Source organism: Arachis stenosperma, chromosome 3, assembly GCF_014773155.1.
Source record: "Arachis stenosperma cultivar V10309 chromosome 3, arast.V10309.gnm1.PFL2, whole genome shotgun sequence".
NCBI lineage: Eukaryota > Viridiplantae > Streptophyta > Magnoliopsida > Fabales > Fabaceae > Arachis > Arachis stenosperma.
Window position 1 is genome coordinate 39131432 of NC_080379.1, and position 19762 is coordinate 39151193.

Here is a 19762-nt window from a genome sequence, read left to right on the forward strand (position 1 = left end):
GAGAAACAGTTAAGGTTTCGGAGTTATTTATTTTTCGGATTGACTTTTCTTACTAACTATTTTAATCATGCAAGATTTAATTCATGGCAAACTAAATGTGACTAAACCCTAATTTCTTAGACCTTTTTAGTCTCCTCTAAAATTCATCAACTGCCAAGTCCTTGGTCACTTAATTCTATTTAGAGGGTGAAGTTCAATTCTAGTTTATATGCCACAGAAATACTAATTACCCAAATATAAGAGGATTATATGTCACGTATCCCATTAAGTCCAGATAATTAGAAATTTAGGAGAAGATGTTTTCAAGCTGTTGTTCAAGTAAAGAGCTTTTCTAAGTTATACAAGAACTCAATTAGAACAAGGGTCATACTTTCGTTCCACCCAAATTCATAAGATAAAGAACGAAAATAATTCTTGAATTATAAATCAGTACATGAATTAAAATAGAAAAATAATAGTATCAATCCATACAATAGACAGAGCTCCTAACCTTAACAGTGGAGGTTTAGTTGCTCATGGTTCAAAGAGAAAACTAGGATTCGTAAAACTGTAAATTGCGAAATGAGGTAGAAGAGAAGAGAGTAGCCCGAAGGGTTGATTCTTTTTCCTTTTATATCTAATCCTAATTAATGTAAAATATTTTTCCTAAAACCAAAATAATATATTTTCCTATTTTAAAATAAAATACAAATTCAATCAAAATTAATTTAGCTTCATGCGCAGCTTTGTATGAGTGCTTGGGGACCACTTGGGGTATTAGGATCCACGCTGAACTCGGATTAACCCAAGTTCAGCGTGGGGTGATATGCGTTGGACTCCTTTGGTGTGTTAGACTCCACGCTGAACTTGAGAAAGCTCAAGTTCAACGTGGAGGAGGCCGAGAATACTGGAGAAAAAGTGTGCACTATTATACATCGTTGGAAAGCTCTAGAAGTTAGCTTTCCAATGTCGCTGAAATCACGTCAATTGGACCTCTATAACTCAAGTTATTCCTATTTGATTGCAAGGAGGTCGGGGTTGACAGCATCATTCGCTTTCTTCCTTTTCTGCTACAAAACTCCGTCAAATCCATTCGAATGCTACCTGAAATAAACGAAAATGCACAAAACTTAAAGTAGCATCCATAGTGGCTAAAAGATATTTAATTATTGATTAAACTCGACAAATTAAATACAAATTTATTAAAAAGAAATAGAGAAGATACTCACACATCAGGTCAAATAAAAAGATCAGAAAATAAATGAAAAAGTTTGATCCAATCTTTATAAATGTGTCCAAAAGCCAAAAATACATATTTTAAGCATTTAGTTAAAGTAGAAAAAGAAAAAAACAGACGGTATCTCAAATTAATTTGGATATTATCAAATTATTTGATACTAAATTATAATGATAAATTAGATTGTAAAAATAAGAGATTAATTTATTTTTCTATTTTACTAAAACTTAATTTATTTAATATTCTAAAGTATTAGAGACCCATTACAACAGCACATGCATTACTGATTCTAACGACGTTGCCATGTTCCATGACAAAGTGAACAACAATTTTCATGGTTATTAACAAGCCACGCTTCTTCAACATTTTTCAGTTCAAGCTTTGATTTGATGCAGTTGTCAACCCAGAACTCTTTCATGGCATCGTCACGCGCCACGCGAGTCTTATCACTCACCCGAAGGCCCTTTTCTTCTTCTTCTCTCAAATTTGATGCTGGGGTTTCCATGGTTCAGGGAGCTTCCAGAGGAATTGGCCTTGAATTTGTGAGTTCTTTACTCTTTCTACATTCCCCATATTCTCAAAATTTTACCTTTTTATTATCTTACTATTTTGCTCCCTTTATGTTATTGATAATTCTGTTCTTATAATATTGTGTTGCTATTTAAATCATAGTTTTAGTATTACTTGTGAGAATTGGAGTTGTTTTACTTTTACCATATGTATAAGAGTTCTGGGTTTAGAAATTGTTTTGTATAAAAAATTATAACTCATCAGTGTTGTTTTCCATCAATTGCTCCCTTTGATTTGTTCTTTGCTTTTGGACCAATTTGGCAATTTCAGCACGAGAGAATTGCCCTATTTCTTTGGAATAGACAAGTCCTTCCACAATTCTCAGCTTTTTCAGGTGAATAATCTTGGGTGCATAGTAACACTGCTTTCAGTTTCTGTCTTGTACAGGTAAAACAGCTGCTAGAGAAAAATGATAAAGGGCATGTTGTTGCTACTTGCCGAAATCCTGATGCTTCAACAGGTCTTGCCCAGCTCAAAGATAAATTTGCTGATCGTCTAAAACTTTTGCCCTTGGATTTGACTGTTGAAACTTCAATTCAGGTCATACGCATGCATATGGAACATTCCACATATCCATCCTAATCTATTATCAATGCAAAATCATTAAATCTACTTACCTTTCCACTTAGTCCAACCTTAATGGATTAGGCTGGCATCTGGTATGTGATGGAATTTTCAGTTCCCCTGTAAGCCTACTTGCTGACGAAATTATCGAATTCATATAATCTTTTAGGCACTATGGTGGCTCACTTCTAGATCTAACTAATTCCAAAACAGAATAAGTTGCTAAGCTGTGTTTCATTCATAAGATTTCAGGCATCTGCATCGTCAGTTAGAGAGACATACGGCCATCTAAACCTTCTCATTAATGCGTCTGGCATTCTTTCCATACCTCAAGTATTACAACCAGGTAATGGTTTTTGTTTCATTCTTTGGTATTGGACTTGAAATGGAAGCTTCCTTTTGTAATCTCAGGCAAAAGCTGATTTTATAATACAGAGACATCACTCAACAAATTGGAAAAATCAGCCTTGATGCTTACGTATGAGATTAACGCCGTCGGTCCTATCTTAGTTATCAAGGTAACAAAGACATAGTTACATTTATCTGCATGCAATTACATTACTAGTGGCTTTGAGAGAGCATCTTTGTTCAAGATCATTGCTATTAACAGAAGTTCAAGATTGATAAGGACCTTTGGAGAACCACACCACAAAAGCTAGCTATTATGTTGGAGAGTTCTGTCCAAGGCCTTAATAGACGATTAAAAGTTTAAAACTCATTCTTGTTCAATGTAATCCAAATTGACATGGATCAAGCAACACCATAGTGTTCTGTTTATCATGGGAGGATTTCTTTAATAGATTCATCAAGGCCATTTAAGAAATAAGGATTTGAACTATTTTATCCAATGACAACCATCATTATTTCTGTCTAGTCCTGTATTCTATTTATTTCTTTCCATTATTCAGTTTTATGAACATATATTCTGAAATATGCTATTATTCTTTGAATTTAAAAAATCAGCACATGTGGCCTCTTCTAAAAGTTGGAGGTGGCTTCGGCACTGAAAGAAGTACTGCAGTGGTGGCCAGTTTGAGTGCAAGGGTTGGATCTATTGGGGACAATCATCTTGGTGGTTGGCACTCGTATCGATCTTCAAAGACTGCACTCAATCAATGTAAGACTTATACTTTTTATTTTTTATTTTTAAATTCTTAAATGATCATTGTCATGGGATTTTCAATATGATAACTCTCTTAGTCTCATCATGCATGTATGTTAAGATTCTACACAGATGTAGCAGATGAGTTGCTAGTTGTAGTTCTTGTTTTTCAGTGGCCTTAAAGTTGAATTTGAAATTTCCAAAACTGTTTGAATGGCAACCTTGATGAACTTTATATTTCTGTTGGCAGTGTCAAAGACGGCTGCGGTTGAATTTGCAAGAAAAAAGGATCCAATTGTCTGCATTTTACTGCATCCCGGCACAGTTGACACCGATCTCTCGAAGCCATTTCAGAAGAATGTTCCGAAAGAGAAGCTCTTCAGCAAAGAGTTCTCAGTGCAAAAGCTGCTAAGCATCATTGACAATGTCAAGAGTAATGACAATGGCAAGTTCTTTGCTTGGGATGGCCAAGAAATTCCTTGGTAACCCATATCAATTTTTTTTTTAAAGATTTATTTAAGTATAAGATGTAATAATGATATCAGTGACTAGTGTTGAATTCATTGATTCATTGATTATTCCTGAACATATGCTTTTGGTGAATATCAATAACACTCTTCTTGTTTCACAATAGTATAATGCACTTGGTTCATTGTTTCACTACATTAACATTGTTTAATGCTAATTCCGTTATCATTATTTATTAAAAAAAACTTCCTTTTGGAGTAACATTTGCTTCGGTTAATTTCTTAATTGAATGAGAGGATAAAACCTTAACATGTCCGGTTATTAAGAATGTTACTTTAATATTCTGAAACAGCTTTATAGCTTTCTCTCCTATTCAACTTAATAAAGAACCGATTCATAATATTTATGCTACATTCTATTAAAGTATTAATAAACTAAATTATGCTATTGTGTCTGCTTCTCTCCTCAACATCAACCCCATAATCCACACACACACATTTTCATAAATGCTAACATGATCAATAATATTTATATGAAAGGAGGGAGTGAAGGCCTGGGAGAAGGAAAAAATCAAAACATGTAATTTTAGCAAAAGACTACAAATCTATAATTTCACTAAAACAGAAAGCAAAAGTCTACAACACATGAGTGTTCTTGAGAAGCTATATATAGAGAAATACAAAGATAATGGTAAAATATCAATGATCACGAAGTCAGCATCCATCAGATTAAGATTCAATTTCTTTAACAGGTTAAACATTAAACAATTAACATGTCAACGTTACAAAAAAGATTACAGCAGTCGAATTATGAACATTATTATACAGAAAACAACACAGCCTTACAAGTCACTATATGGTTTAGGGAACTCTTAAAAACTTTGATGGGGAATAAAATTACACATTAAGCAAGAATATCAATTTCGTGACCACCGATATTTGTATGTTTAAAAGAGAAAACCTACCACTGATTAGAGGTATAATGTAGCTCAGAAGAAGATTATTGAAACACCCATCATAAAGCAACCTACGGATACCCACGAGCTTAATCGTTCCCCTGTTTTAGCAACAACTCAAGAAGATAAAATCACTGATTATCATCCAATCAAATATATTTTTATGCTCACTTACTTTGTAGCATTTCATTTTAGAGTTTTCTGGGCAAAATAAATATCTAACATAAAAATATATTCCTCAATACATCCCCACAATGGTAAAGCTAGGACTCAAGGATTCTACCATAATTTAGCCTTGTGAAGATCACAGGACATTAAAATGCATTTTGAAGGAGGAATGCTCCAAAATAACTAGGATTCATAGAAAAGATACATAAATATCTATAGAAGTGGTTGAGGTTGTAAAAGATGAATATTGGCACAGAATTAAAATGAGATTACAACTAAAATCCAAACCTTCTCTATTGGCATCCATCATAAAATCATAATGAATTATTATATCCCTAGATTTTCAACCAAGAAAGGTAAGTCATAAACACTCACTAAGAGTCCATATCCTTCTTGTTTAAAATATTGCAGTACATGATAAATTGACAAATGGAGAAATCTTTAGAGCATCAAGCACATGGAGCAAAGCAAAAGAAAAAAAGAAAAAAAATTTACAGAACCAAAGGGAAAAGTAAAATGATAAAAATCCATGGTAAACCAAATGCAGATATGGCTTCTTCCCTACCCTTCTTTCTGCTCCAGTTATTTCCATAGCATAAACAAAGAAAACAACTAGATATTTGAAAGGGCATATGAAAAATTAAAATGAAACTTCACACAGTAGTAAATCAAATAGGAGACTGTTACCTATTCTTGCCGCCTTCCAAAAGAACCCACGAAATCTGTTGCAAAAGAACTTGTCATTAATGTCACTTGTTCAGCAAGTTCTAAACATATGCTATGAAGAAAGCAAACACATTTGCAAAATCCAAAAGATATATCCAATGATTCAAAAGAATAAAAACATAATATAACTAGGTGAAGGATTCTAAAAGAATTGTGATTGACTGAGGCGAACATGTAAATTCACATGTGAATATTATCAAACATTTGTAGAAAGAGTAAGGGTAACCGCAAACAATGGAAGCATAAAAAGTGAATTGCTTCCCCTTGATTCAATGTTTAATATCGCCAAAATTAGGGACTCTATTCAGTAACAGAAAATAATGGTGCCGTCATGCACGCACCATCCATGGGGATGTTGTGATGCTAAAGGTGTATCATCACATGTTTCAATCACAACCAAGAGTCACACCATATAGTAGCCACTACTGCACTATGCAGATTAAAAATCCAAGACCCTTGTTTCCTATGGATTGATAGTTTCTTTTTTTTTTTTTTACCCTTCCCGATTTTGCCTCTGTTTCTTCAAAGGCTTTTTCAAAATCGCCCTCTAAAAAGATTTAGAGGCCAAATTTATAAGACTCGGATTTAGTTAAGTATATCAAAATAACGTTTAACACAGCAAGGATTGTTTGATAGGATAAATGAGTCAAGATAAGGGAACAGATCGTCCAAACGTTAGATGTTCACAAGTCATTATCATGTGAGATTTCTCACCATTGATTTTAAAAATGGGACCCAGACAAGAATGACATAAAAGAAAGAGTAAATAACCAAATTGGTCATCAAATTTTCGGATCAAACACTTTGGTCCCCAACAAATTTTTATTCACCAAAAATCCTTGAGAGTTACTCTCGTCGGACAGATTAGTCCCTCGGTCACTTTCAATCAAATTTTCAATGTGTGTTGGACAAATAGATCCCCTAGTCCCCCTTCAAAATGACGAAAGGACAAATTTGTCTGGCGGGAGTAATTCTTGAGGACTTATAGTGGATAAATATTGGGGACCAACGCGTCCGATTTAGAATTCCTTAAGGACCAAATTGAGTGTTTTTTTCTGAAAGAAATAATGATGAAAAAGCAAATAAGATCATTCTAAAATTTAACATGAGAGGATCCAATCCCATGGAGATGGAGAATGTGCTAGAGATGTGTTGATTTTTCACAATGATACTTTGACTTTGGTTTGATGGGGTTGGGACTGGTTCACCTATAAAAAACGTGAGGCAACAAGCAAAAGTGAAGAAGAAAACTAGTTCAAGTCCTTCTAGATCATAGGGACAAGAACCTATATAATATGTAAAGGAGGAATAAGCCAATGATGTAGAAATGTAAGTGAAGGAAGAGATCAACAAGTCTATTAGTGGTGAAATTAACATGGAAAAGTTACGTGTAGTATATTGAAGACAATTATTCCAACCCAATGAGCATGTTTAGATTTTTAAAACACAAGTTACTTTTAAGTCCTAGAGACCTAAACATAACTATGTTTTGGTTCTGTAATTTGTTTACTCACTTATGCTACAGGACTTCTGTTGTAGCGACTTGTTAAATTTGCATCAGATTGATGATGATTGTGTGTTATTTATAAATGTTTGCATCTTGTGCCTTACTCTTCAATGTGATAACAATCTCACTCTCCTGTATCCTATTGCAGCATATTAGGGTTCAGCTGCTCTGTTTTAGTATTCAAGATTAATAACTATGTTGATTAAGAGAACTCTAAAATGTTCAATAAAAATAACATTAGGAAGACTAGGGAGCACATTGAGGACAAGGAACTATATTATCCCCAATTGTTTTCCATGTTTAGATGTTTAGATAGGCTCCCAAACAAGGTAAAACTGATAAAGGTTTAGAAAATGGGTGTTTTTGGTTGAAGGCTAAAAATGGGATAGAAAATTTCATGGCTGAACTAAAGCTTCTCTATTTCTCCATTCTCCTCCATCTGAAAATCAAGAGAGTATCACATATGCCATTTTACTAAGTAAAAGCTAGTCATCTACATCTAACATGTGGGCAAATTGAATTGCTCCAAGAAACATAGATTAATATCCTAACCCTAAAGTAAATACTATATCCTCACAACAACACACCAAAAAGCAACATTCATAACGAAAGCATATGCACTTAGATGAAGCTATGATGGATAATCAACAGTTCAACATCTCCATAAACACTACAGTAGTGCAATCTATTATATGTCTATTATCTATTACCCATCACTATCACATTTTACTAAATCCTGGATCAACAACAAGCAACAATGAAAGGTAAAACGTGTGTATATAGATACAAATACATACCCAGTTCTTTGTTCAAGGACTGCTGGAAACTGCATCTTGAAGTAAGTGCAGGCACATATTCCAAGTAGTATCACAGTAAGGAACGAATGGAAATTGAATAGCGCGGACTGAAAACAAATGTGTAAAATGGATGCGAAAAACCAAAGCATTTGCACTCAGTAGATAAAATTAAAATTAAAATAACGGAAGAAAAACTCATTCAAGAATCAAAATTGAAGATCCCTTACCATCTTCACACGTTAGAATTCACTATTCTTCACCTTTTCTTACGCCAACTGTAACAAAAACATAGCAAGATGTAAATCGTACAAGTAACAATTGAGTAAATCGACTCAAGAAAAGATCTGATCTATTGAATGGTTTTATTATTGATGAGGTGGCATAGAGCTTGAAAGGGAGGAGAAAAAGAGAGAATACGAGCAAGCAAATAAGAAAATTGGTGGGTTACGAAAATTGAAGCAAATAATAATAATCCTACGTTACAAGACAGTGGTTGATCCCTGCAAGAGAAATACACCTCTATTCTTCATTAATTTACTTAATCTCCACTTTTGTTTTCTTTCTTTGTTTCTCTTTTATGGAATATTGAATAGAACTGAATAGGATTCATTTCTCAGAGGAATTCTTATGTAGTTATGTTTGGAAACCTTTAAAATCTAGTATGCAAAATTAAATTTTAAAATTCACAAAACTATGAACAACGTCCAAACCAAAGTTGCGAGAACCGAACCGGTTACTAAACCAGTGGAATGACTGATTCATGGTACAAAGGTTCAACCGGGATTCAATCGGTGTAATTAAATATAAAATAAAATTATTAAAAATTTAATATATAATTTTAAATATTTAAAATCAATAATTTTTAAATTAATAAAATTTAAAATTTTATAATTTCACAATAAATTATCCATAATTTATAATTAAAAATTCACAAACAACTTCAATCTTTATTACTCATAAAAATCAAAATGCACTTAAATGACCAGAAAAATAATGTTCAACCACAAACAATTATTCTAATTTCATACAAATTATAAAAACAAAAAAATAACAATAGAATAACAATAAGAATTATAATGTTCTACAATAGCAATATCATATTGTTGAATAGTATTGCTTGTGATGCTCTCCTTCTCATTCTCCTACAAATTTTCAAACCACATCAATTGGGAAAATCAGTACAAAAACAAAGAATAATAACAAATAAACTAAATATTCATAATCATAAATGATATAAACCAAGAGTTATTATTATTATTATCCACTTACATTGAGAATTTCACCAACATTGAAACCAGAAACTTTGACAAACCCAGAATGAAGGGACTTGCTTGGAATTTCAATGCAAAAAAATTTGAAACACTCTTTCCAGCATAATTCAAAGTTCAAAGAAGTGTATAAATTTGAACAAAAAATGTACAAAAAAAGAAATGTAATTTGTGCTACCGAAAGATGAGAAATGATGAAAAACAATTTTACCATACCACCGTCAACACTTCAGAATCAGACAAAGTCAGCAACCAAAATTAACAACTCAAAATCAGAAAAACCAGCATAAACAACTCAGAATTAACCTAAACAACTCAGAATCAGAAAAAATTCTAGCATTAACAATGTTCACCAACAGCGCAGAATCAGAAAAATCAACGGCTAACAACTCAAAAATCAGAATAAATAAAATTAAGAAAATAACCAAAAATAAATTGAGGCAGTAGTGCTTACCAGCAGCGAGGGAGGAAGGAAGGTGACGGCGCGGCGAATACTCCACAGCCGATCAGAGAGAGACGTCGCAGTGAGAGAGAGAGAGAGAGAGACAGAGAGAGCTCGAAGCCTCTGATAGAGAGAGAACTCGAAGAGAAAGATGGGCACCAACAAATCGAGCAGAGACGAAGAGGGAGACGCCCTTCGCGGCGGCGTATCCGAGCAAGCACTCGACGAGGAGAAGAGGATCGAGAAGCGAGCAGACCTTCCACGAGCGACGACGGCACCCAATTCTGTCTCTACCGGCGGCGACAACACCGTCTACCGGAAGAGAAGAGCTCGACGATGGGATGGGGCTGGGGTTCCTACCGTCGTTAGGGTTTGCCCAGCGAAAGAGAGATAGAGAGAGAAAGGGGCAGGGGTGGATGAGGGGTTCTGAACGTTTGATTTTTTAATATATATATATATATACCGGAAAAAACCAAACGATTTTCGCGGTTCACCGGTTAACCGCCGGTTTAACCAATTTCTAAACTAATTTTTTACTCACATCAACCGAATCGAACAGATGATTGGTGTCTGATTAACCTGTTCAAACCGACTGTCCGGTTCAATTTTTAGAACAATGGTCCAAACATAAATTGACAAATAACAAAAGTGCAAGAATAAATATTGCATCAAGAAGACATTTTCATCAAGTTGATTTTCTCAGATGTTAAAATAATTTTTTTTTAAATTGGCCATTGGTACTTTACAAGTGTTTGTTTGGTTCTATTAAATTATTAAAAAATAAAAAAAATTATTGTGTTTAATAAAATTTTAATAATAAAAATAAAAATATTAAAAAAATTAAAAAATAATTTTTTAAAAGTTATCATTTATATTTTGTTCAAAATGATTTTTTGTTTTAAAAAATACATATGTTTAACATAATAAATAAATAAAAAAATATATTTTTATATTATTATAGTCAAACATCATTACTAAATAAAAACATATTTTTAGATAAAACATCTAAATATAAAATTATTTTATTTTTTTAAAAGATATTTAAAAAAATTACTTGAAAAAAAATCTTTATGTAATAACACACTCAAACAAGCCCTAAGTTGACACGGGCAATACTTGGTTGGAAAGTTTGATAATTCTAATTGTAACGACTCAACTTTTATCATGTCATGATCACACTAGAAGCTAAGTGTTACCAACTTACTTTCCTTATCTTTAACTAGTATTTACTATTAAGTCTGATTCGTTGTTAAAACATAGTTATGTTGTAGGGTAAATATTTTTGAAAACATTTGGTTCAATAAACAGAGAGACATATATAATTAAAATCACAAATAATAACTGATCAAGCGGATATAGACAACCACACATATGTACATCTCAAAGTAGTTAACAATACTCAGTCATCCACCCCTAAAAGTAGCTAAGCAATAACTATATACATATATATATACATATGACCTCCCAGGCCTTGACCTATCCAGGAAATTCCGAAACCGACACCTGGGATAGCCTAGACTTTATACTCGCCTAATCCTTCTAGACTACAAAAGCGAGGGAAGGATACTCTAAGTCTTTAAAACTCGAGCCAAGCTGAACTGCCCTGAACGTCATCACAAGGCAAAATATCGTCCACTACTCCTTCGCACGATCATATGTCATCATTGGGCCGTCGGCGCTTCATCCGAAAAGGAGAATCGGGGGTAAGAACTTGGGAGTTCTTAGTAACGTCGAGGTTCTTAGTTGAGTTCATTAAATTTCGTTGTTTACTAGACAAGCACCATATAAACAGAGAATATGAAAAATAATAAGCAAATTAAGAATACAGGAAGCACTACATAAAAAACAATACAAAAAGCACAGATACATTTATAAAGTATGCATAACAGAAAAGGATGCGTAAACAAGTATGATGTATGTCTAGTTCTAGTACAGGTCGTGAGCTCATACGTCGGTTCTTACCCACTCCCGACATAACTTGGCACACCTGGCCAGATATGGCATTTCCAAAGCTAAACAAAATCACGCACATTATATCAATACCTCTATAAGCGACCTTGCCTTATAGGAACAACACTCTGGCTGAGTATGCACATCATATCTCTATAAGCGACCTTACCTTACATGAACAACACTCTGGCTGAATATGTCTAGAAAGCAAATCAATCCACTTTCCCGTCTTTTATATCCGGCCCAACAGCCCAAACAAACAAACATTCTCCGGCCACTTTAGTTTCTATAAACAATCTTTAGCTTACATATTTCGCTTTTCTCAATCTTTTAGGGCCAAGCCCACTTTTATTAATCTCATGTTTCTTTTATTTCTTATTAATAACTTTTACAACATTCTTGGTCTTCTTTTAATGCCATGATTAATTATAATCCTCTCCTTGTACCTACCATAGATGTTTTATGAAAAAATTCCTAGAATCTAGACCTTTAAGTTATCTTTTTTATGTCTTTTACTATAATTACCATTATATTTTTAAAATTTTTTACGTTACTTGTCTTTTATGTTTTCATCTCTTATTTCATTCTTTCTTACGTCTTTTTAACTTTAAATATTAATTTTTAACCCTAAGACTTTAGTTATTTATATTCTAATTCCTAAACTTTAATTTACTAGATTTTAATCCTTTAACATTTGGATTAATTACATTTTCATCTTTGAATTTCCATCAAATTATATTTTCCTTGGTTGTTTACGAAACTCCGTCATATTGTGCTTTGGTACTTAGTGCCAATCGTGGTTACTAACGCCGCAAGTCAAAATGCATGGCGCTTAGCGCCCACGTCCAGCACCCAGAGGGTTGCATGGTTGGCCCTTAGCGCCTTCGAGCGTGTGTATGGTTTGGTGACCAGCGCCCAAAGAAACCAATAGTGGGGCGCTCAGCACCCAGGAATTCACAAGGCAGGGCACCTAGCGCCTAGAGAAGCAACAAATAGGGCACCCAGTGCCTAAGGAACAAAAAGGTAGGGCGTCCAACGCCTAGAATTTTAAAGGCAGGGACATCCAATGTCCCATAATCCAGCCACCAAAATACGTTAAAACACTGCGTAAACACTCAATTTTCAAGTAACAACAGCCAACCATCTATCAAGCATCAAGAACACAATTAATTCGTAATAAATTTACCAAACCTTACCTCTTCGTTTTAGCTTGCAAAAACTAATTTTCTCTCGACAATTTCTAACTGGCGTCCTTCCTAGTTTTTCGATCAAAAACGACTTATAAAATATATATATATATATATATATATATATATATATATATATATATATATATATATATATATATATATATATTGTGTCATGAAATCACTCATCCCAATAATATGAAAAGGTCAACCCACTTTGAGTGACACATTTCCACTTCCCATAAGTCTTTCAGCATTTCTTTCACCACTAATGTTCTTCATTTGCTCCCCAACTTGATTACTATTATTTTTGTTGGTAAATTTTAGACCTTTAAACTCATTCTTGAACAATCCTTGGTATGCATACTTGTGAATTGAAATGTAGTATAAAAGGTATTTTCAAATTGGTTTAGGAAGATCTCTTGGCGACCTATAGAGTCCACCATTTAACATCATTATTCCTAGAATTTCACAGCCAGTGATTATTCCAGCCAAGAAATTTTGAACCATACTGACAACAATCATCATAAGGCTCTCAACTAACATCATAGAAACAAATAGGACACAAGTGAAGTACACTCAAGCGTTGACAACTATGGTAAAGATTAGTTAGGTAATAAACAAGTTCTCCTGGTATCAATGATATCAATAATATATAGGGAATGGATGATAATGTTTGTCCAATGATGTATGTAATGACACCATAATGCCCATTAAATCTCTCTTTTTCAAATATTTTTATGATATGGTTTTAAAATTTTATGTTCGAAAGGTCTAGAGTTCGATTCTTGGTGAATCCTAAAAAATAAAAATATAGCATAAGGCAAATAAAAGAAAAAATAATGCCTATGTAAAAATCAAGCAAGCCCAAAAGAGGTTCTTTTCTTGAGAGAGTGTATTAGAGATATAACCATTAATGTTACTTTCTCCTACTAACTTAACTTTTTGGAATGAGTATTTTCATGATATATATATATATATATATATATATATATATATATATATATATATATATATATATACTGAATCTTCATCACAAGTTGAAGAAGAAGTTCCTTACCTTGACAAATCTATAGTACAGTTATAAAGAAGAGGAAGAGACGTACACTTTAATCGGTTTAGAATCTTTGTTGGAATTTTAGAATCAAAAGGGTCGAACCTCATAAGCTCGCCAACTATGAAGTTTTTAACTTTTCTCTCTCATTATCCTTTCTCCAAGTCACGTACGAAGAAGAAAAAGAAAACAGGAGGTGCTCTCAAGGTTATATGTGAGGATTGGAAAAACAAGCAGGAGGTGGCTCGAATAAGCACGGCCCAAATTTCAAGGGTGATTAGTCACCCTAACTAAATTAATAAAATATATTAAGGAGATAAGTACTAAAGCTAGATATATCATATCACTAATAACTATACTTCTAGAGTAAATATATGAGCTACTAATATAAATGATACTAGTAACAAGAGTGCCAGCATTAATCCGTGCCAGTAAATTTTTAGGTCCGATTATTATATTATTATCATAAAATATCACTATAATAAAATATTAATATACTAAAAATATTATTATCTTAAAAAATTATTATAATAAAATATTATTATTTATTTTTCTTCATATTTGAAATCGGCTCGTCAAACGAAGTCTATCCATGTAACTCGAATTTTGCGAATTCCTAACATATGAAGCTTGAAAAATTTGTTATTGAAAATCTATGTTGTTACACTTATCTACTAACTCTTGTTTTTAGAAAGTAGTGATGATTGTTGGCAAAAAGCTTCCATTAAATTAAATGAAGAACAAGTCCCAAATTTCAAGGGTGATTAGTCACCCTAACTAAATTAATAAAATATATTAAGGAGATAAGTACTAAAGCTAGATATATCATATCACTAATAACTATACTCCTAGAGTAAATATATGAGCTACTAGTATAAATAATATTAGTAACAAGAGTGCCAGCATTAATCCGTGCCAGTAAATTTTTAGGTCCGATTATTATATTATTATCATAAAATATCACTATAATAAAATATTAATATACTAAAAATATTATTATCTTAAAAAATTATTATAATAAAATATTATTATTTATTTTTCTTCATATTTGAAATCGGCTCGTCAAACGAAATCTATCCGTGTAACTCGAATTTTGCGAATTCCTAACATATGAAGCTTGAGAAATTTGTTATTGAAAATCTATGTTGTTACACTGATCTACTAACTCTTGTTTTTAGAAAGTAGTGATGATTGTTGGCAGAAAGCTTCCATTAAATTAAATGAAGAACAAGTAATGATTCAAAAATTTGGATCAAATAGTGACTAAACAAAGAATGGAGTGATGAGTGAAATACAAAAAATAAAAGTGATTTATGATTGTTATAAAGAAATTGTTTTTATGCAAATATTCACATTTACGAAAAACAAGAGCAGATAAGCAGTGATTTACATGAATCTCCAAAATTAAAAATTAAAAAGTTAAAATAACAGAAACTCACCGAGACAGCAGAAAATAGCAGATGAGGCTTCAACAGAGATGGTGCCGATAGAGGCTGGGTGGTATGGAGTTTGGACGGAGTGGTAGAGGCGTGGAGCCGAGGAGGAGGAGCCTGGAGGTTTTGGCCACAGAGGAGGCGGGGATAGGTGAGGCTAGGGGCTGAGTAAGGAGGTGCGGCTGGGGAAGGAGGTAAGGCTGGCGAATCGCAACTGGTGAGAAAAGGACGATCATACAACAACGAGGAGGCGAGGCATGATCCTCTGCGAGGAAGACTGGTCTCTCTTTGGCAGGAGTGGCAAAGAAACAAAACCATAACATAAAATGATGCATTTATATGTTTTTATTCAATATTTATCCAAATTGATTCTTAAAGAATTTCAAATCAAACCTATTAGTCCTTAACAAATTTTAGTAGTTTTGTAGATCTCCAATAATTATTGATATAAGTCAAATTGTCCCCTGTTAACTTTGTTGGGAATAAGTAGTATGACCACAATCCAATCAATCACGTGTTAAATAATTTGTTATTGTTATTATATTAAAATGTTAATACAATAACGTCCTTGATTAAATTTATAGATTTATCATTGTGATAGTGATCAAAATATTGAGAGATAAATCTTTTATAATTTAATCTAAATTATTCTTGGTCATAGGATTATTAAAAAGGACATTAATAATCCGAAAAAGATCAATATATATATAATGATCTTCATTGGATGAAGATTAATAGATCTCATTTATTAAATTATATATATAGATGTACATATAGAGATATGACCATTGATCACTCTGAGAATTCCTAATGGTTATAATTACCGCATATTTGTCAATAGGATATTCTCATGAATATAGTAATAGAGTTTCTTTTGACCTGCGACTATCATAGTAATTAACAATGTATTTATCATACTTTGACTCCGGACACCTAATACCCTAGGGTGCTAGTTGAATGGATATTGGGTATGATTTAAATACTTGTAGAATTAATGATTAGTCAATAAGGAATCCGTCAACTCTCGGTAAAGAGTTTGAGCTCTATGATTATAATGACTGAAATGAATAAAACCTTGGCCAAGGGGATTGAATGAATTAAGAAATGAGTTTCTGAGGTCATTCACAGTTTATTATAATAATGGTAACAAGTTAGAATTTGACAATTAAACCATACTCTAAGGGTTAACCAAGAGCTGGAAAGATGGAAAGAATTATACTTTATTCTTCTGAGGTTCTTAGTAAAAATATATTATTCATACTATCGGGTCGTTGAGGAGTGTTGTTAGATGCCAACCTTGATTAGTAAATTTAGAATGACTAATTTACTACCTGCTTAGTATTGAACCTATGGGTCACACACTAACGAGTATTCTAATCTTTGTTGTAGAATTATTTAATTATTATTTTGATTTGATCAAATAAATAATTATATTAATTCAACGACAACAACAACAAAGCCTTGTCGCACTAAGTGGGGTCGGCTACATGAATCAAACGACGCTATTGTGCTTTGTCATGTATCATGTCTACAGAGAGACCGTTTACATATAGATCTCGTTTGACCACCTCCTGGATGGTCTTCTTAGGTCTTCCTCTTCCTTTCGCCCTTTGTCCATCTTCCATCTCATCCACCCTCCTGACTGGATGTTCTATCGGTCTTCTTCTCACATGTGCAAACCACCTGAGACGCGATTCAACCATCTTTTCCACAATGGGTGCTATTCCAACTCTCTCCCTTATATCTTTATTCCTTATTTTATCCAATCGCGTATGACCACTCATCCATCTCAACATCTTCATCTCTACCACACTCAGCTTATGTTCGTGCTCTCCTTTAGCTGCCCAACACTCCGTACCATACATCATAGCCGGTCTTATAGCGGTGCGATAAAATTTACCTTTAAGTTTTAAAGGCACTTTTTTGTCGCATATAAAACCAGATGCACTCCGCCATTTTGACCAACCTGCTTGGATCCTATGATTTACATCCTGTTCAATCTCTCCATTATCCTGTATGATGCACCCAAGATACTTAAAACTTTTAACTTTTCGTAGGATGTTTTCTCCAATCTTCACCTCTATATTGGGGTTTTTCCTTCTCAGACTGAACTTACATTCCATATATTCTGTCTTGCTACGGCTTATGCGCAGACCATACACTTCTAAAGCTTCTCTCCATAACTCTAACTTCTTATTTGGGTCTTTCCTTGACTCTCCCATAAGGACGATATCATCGGCAAAAAGCATGCACCATGGCACAGGCTCTTGGATGTGCTCTGTGAGTACTTCCAAGACTAATGTGAAAAGGTATGGACTTAAGGATGATCCCTGGTGTAATCCTATACCAATAGGGAATTTCTTTGTCACACCACCTTGAGTCTTCACACTAGTTGTGGCCCCATCATACATGTCTTTAATTATCCGAATATATGCGATCCTTACTCTCCTCTTTTCTAAAACCTTCCATAAGACCTCCCTTGGTACCCTATCATACGCTTTTTCCAAATCAATAAACACTATATGTAGATCCCTTTTATTACTACGATACCTCTCCATCATCCTTCTTAATAGGTATATCGCTTCAGTGGTAGATCTTCCTGGCATAAATCCAAATTGGTTCTCTGTTACTTGTGTCTCTTTTCTCAACTTCTGTTCTATCACCCTTTCCCATAACTTCATAGTATGACTCATAAGCTTAATCCCTCTATAGTTTCAGCAACTTTGTATATCCCCCTTATTCTTGTAGATAGGTACCAAGGTGCTCTTTCTCCACTCATCAGGCATCTTCTTTGACCTTAAAATCTCATTAAAAAGCTTGGTTAACCAGTTGATGCCTTTTTCTCCAAGACCCTTCCAAACCTCAATCGGGATATTATCAGGTCCTACTGCCCTGCCATTTTTCATCTGCTTTAGAGCCTCTTTTACCTCGAAGTCTCGAATCCTTCGATAGTAGTCAAAGTTTTGATCTTCTTCCCTTGTGCATAATCGACCAAGGTTCGGAAGAGTTTTCTGTCCCTCATTAAATAACTTGTAGAAGTAGCTTTTTCACCTTTCATTAATCTTCTCCTCTTGAGCCAACACCTCTCCATCCTTATCCTTTATGTACTTAACCTGATCCAAATATCTCGTTCTTCATTTTCGGCTCTTTGCGATTCTATATATACATTTTTCTCCTTCTTTTGTGTCCAAAGACTGCTAGAGACCCTCATATGCTCTTGTTCTTGCTTCACTTACAGCCATTTTTATCTCTTTCTTAGCCGCCTTATATTTTTCCCAGTTATCTGCATTGTTCAAATGGAACATTATTATATTTTTTGTTAGCACCAAGAATATAATAATAGTATGATAATTGAGAATATTAAATGAGATTTGAAAATAATTAGTTATTCTATTTCTAAATTTGAATGAGATCCTAACTGATTCTGTTTTCAAATTGAGTTATGATATGATTCATAAATTTGAAGGATTCAGATTTAGAATTTCAAGATATGATTTAAATTTGAACTGAGATTTAAATTTAAATTTAATAACAAATCCCATATTATATATATGTACGTCAAGAGTACAGAAAACAGAGAGAATAACAAGGGTTTTTATTTCCTTACCTCTACACACATAATTGTATGTAAGTCTAATTCTTGGAGAAGAATTTTATGGTGTGCAAAAAGTTGCAAAGAGGTTCTCAATTTAGATCAGATATCCATTGGTCAAAGAGTTGAGAGCAAAGACTGGTCTCAGTGTGGATACGCATAGCGCCTTCGTACCATCGAAGGAGAAAAAGATTTTTATTAGCGTACTCAGGTATTTAGATCTGATCTATTATATATTTATTATTGGAATAAAGTTTAAGTGCAAAATAGATCTTTAGAATTATTTTCTTTTCTTCCGCTGCATGTTATGACCACATGGTAATCCTTTAGTGGTATCAGAACTTTAGCTTTTTTGTGTTTAAATCTTTATTCCTTTTTCTTAAAACTTGTGAATTAATAGGATTAATTCAAATTTTTTCAAGCATGTGATGTAATTATTTCCATTGAGATGGTTTTCTAATAAATTAATAGTTAATTTATTTTAATTTTGATTATTTAATTGTGATTAAATTATCATTGTTTTAATATAAATCTTTTGTTTAATTTTATTTATTTATTAAATTTTATTGTGATTTTGATCACAATAAAAAGAATAAGATGCAAAATATTTTTGTTTGTTTCTTATATATATAAGTGTATATATAAAGATGAAATTTGATTTGATAATTTTTTAAGATTAAACGTTAGTACATGAAAAATCAAATTTTGATTTGATTGATGTGTTTTCAACACTATAATTTTAGAAATAAGTTTTTCTAATGTT

At 33.1% G+C, this 19762-nt stretch overlaps 2 protein-coding genes across 9 annotated transcripts; one reads left to right on the top strand and one right to left on the bottom strand.

The window, feature by feature from the left end:
• Positions 1 to 1515: 1515 nt before the first annotated feature.
• Positions 1516 to 4115, top strand: LOC130968395 (uncharacterized). Of its 2 annotated transcripts, none has more exons than XM_057893637.1 (6): positions 1516 to 1758; positions 2174 to 2326; positions 2603 to 2696; positions 2786 to 2868; positions 3314 to 3467; positions 3703 to 4115. In XM_057893637.1, exons 1-6 carry the CDS (start codon positions 1606 to 1608, stop codon positions 3936 to 3938), a joined length of 873 nt encoding a protein of 290 aa, XP_057749620.1. In that variant the 5' UTR covers positions 1516 to 1605; the 3' UTR covers positions 3939 to 4115. The 2 variants fall into 2 exon arrangements, with proteins under 2 accessions (XP_057749620.1, XP_057749621.1); XM_057893638.1 differs by having other exon boundaries at positions 1534 to 1758; positions 2158 to 2326.
• A 528-nt stretch (positions 4116 to 4643) lies between these two features.
• LOC130968396 (uncharacterized) lies at positions 4644 to 10199 on the bottom strand. Of its 7 annotated transcripts, none has more exons than XM_057893645.1 (6): positions 9796 to 10199; positions 9159 to 9215; positions 8301 to 8348; positions 8074 to 8180; positions 5731 to 5765; positions 4644 to 4976 (listed from the first exon to the last, which is right to left on the bottom strand). In XM_057893645.1, the coding sequence occupies exons 3-6, from the start codon at positions 8301 to 8303 to the stop codon at positions 4909 to 4911; spliced, it is 213 nt and encodes a 70-aa protein (XP_057749628.1). In that variant the 5' UTR covers positions 8304 to 8348; positions 9159 to 9215; positions 9796 to 10199; the 3' UTR covers positions 4644 to 4908. The 7 variants fall into 7 exon arrangements, with proteins under 7 accessions (XP_057749628.1, XP_057749626.1, XP_057749627.1 ...); XM_057893641.1 differs by lacking the exon at positions 4644 to 4976 and adding an exon at positions 4983 to 5616; XM_057893643.1 differs by lacking the exon at positions 9159 to 9215.
• Between the last annotated feature and the right edge of the window lie 9563 nt (positions 10200 to 19762).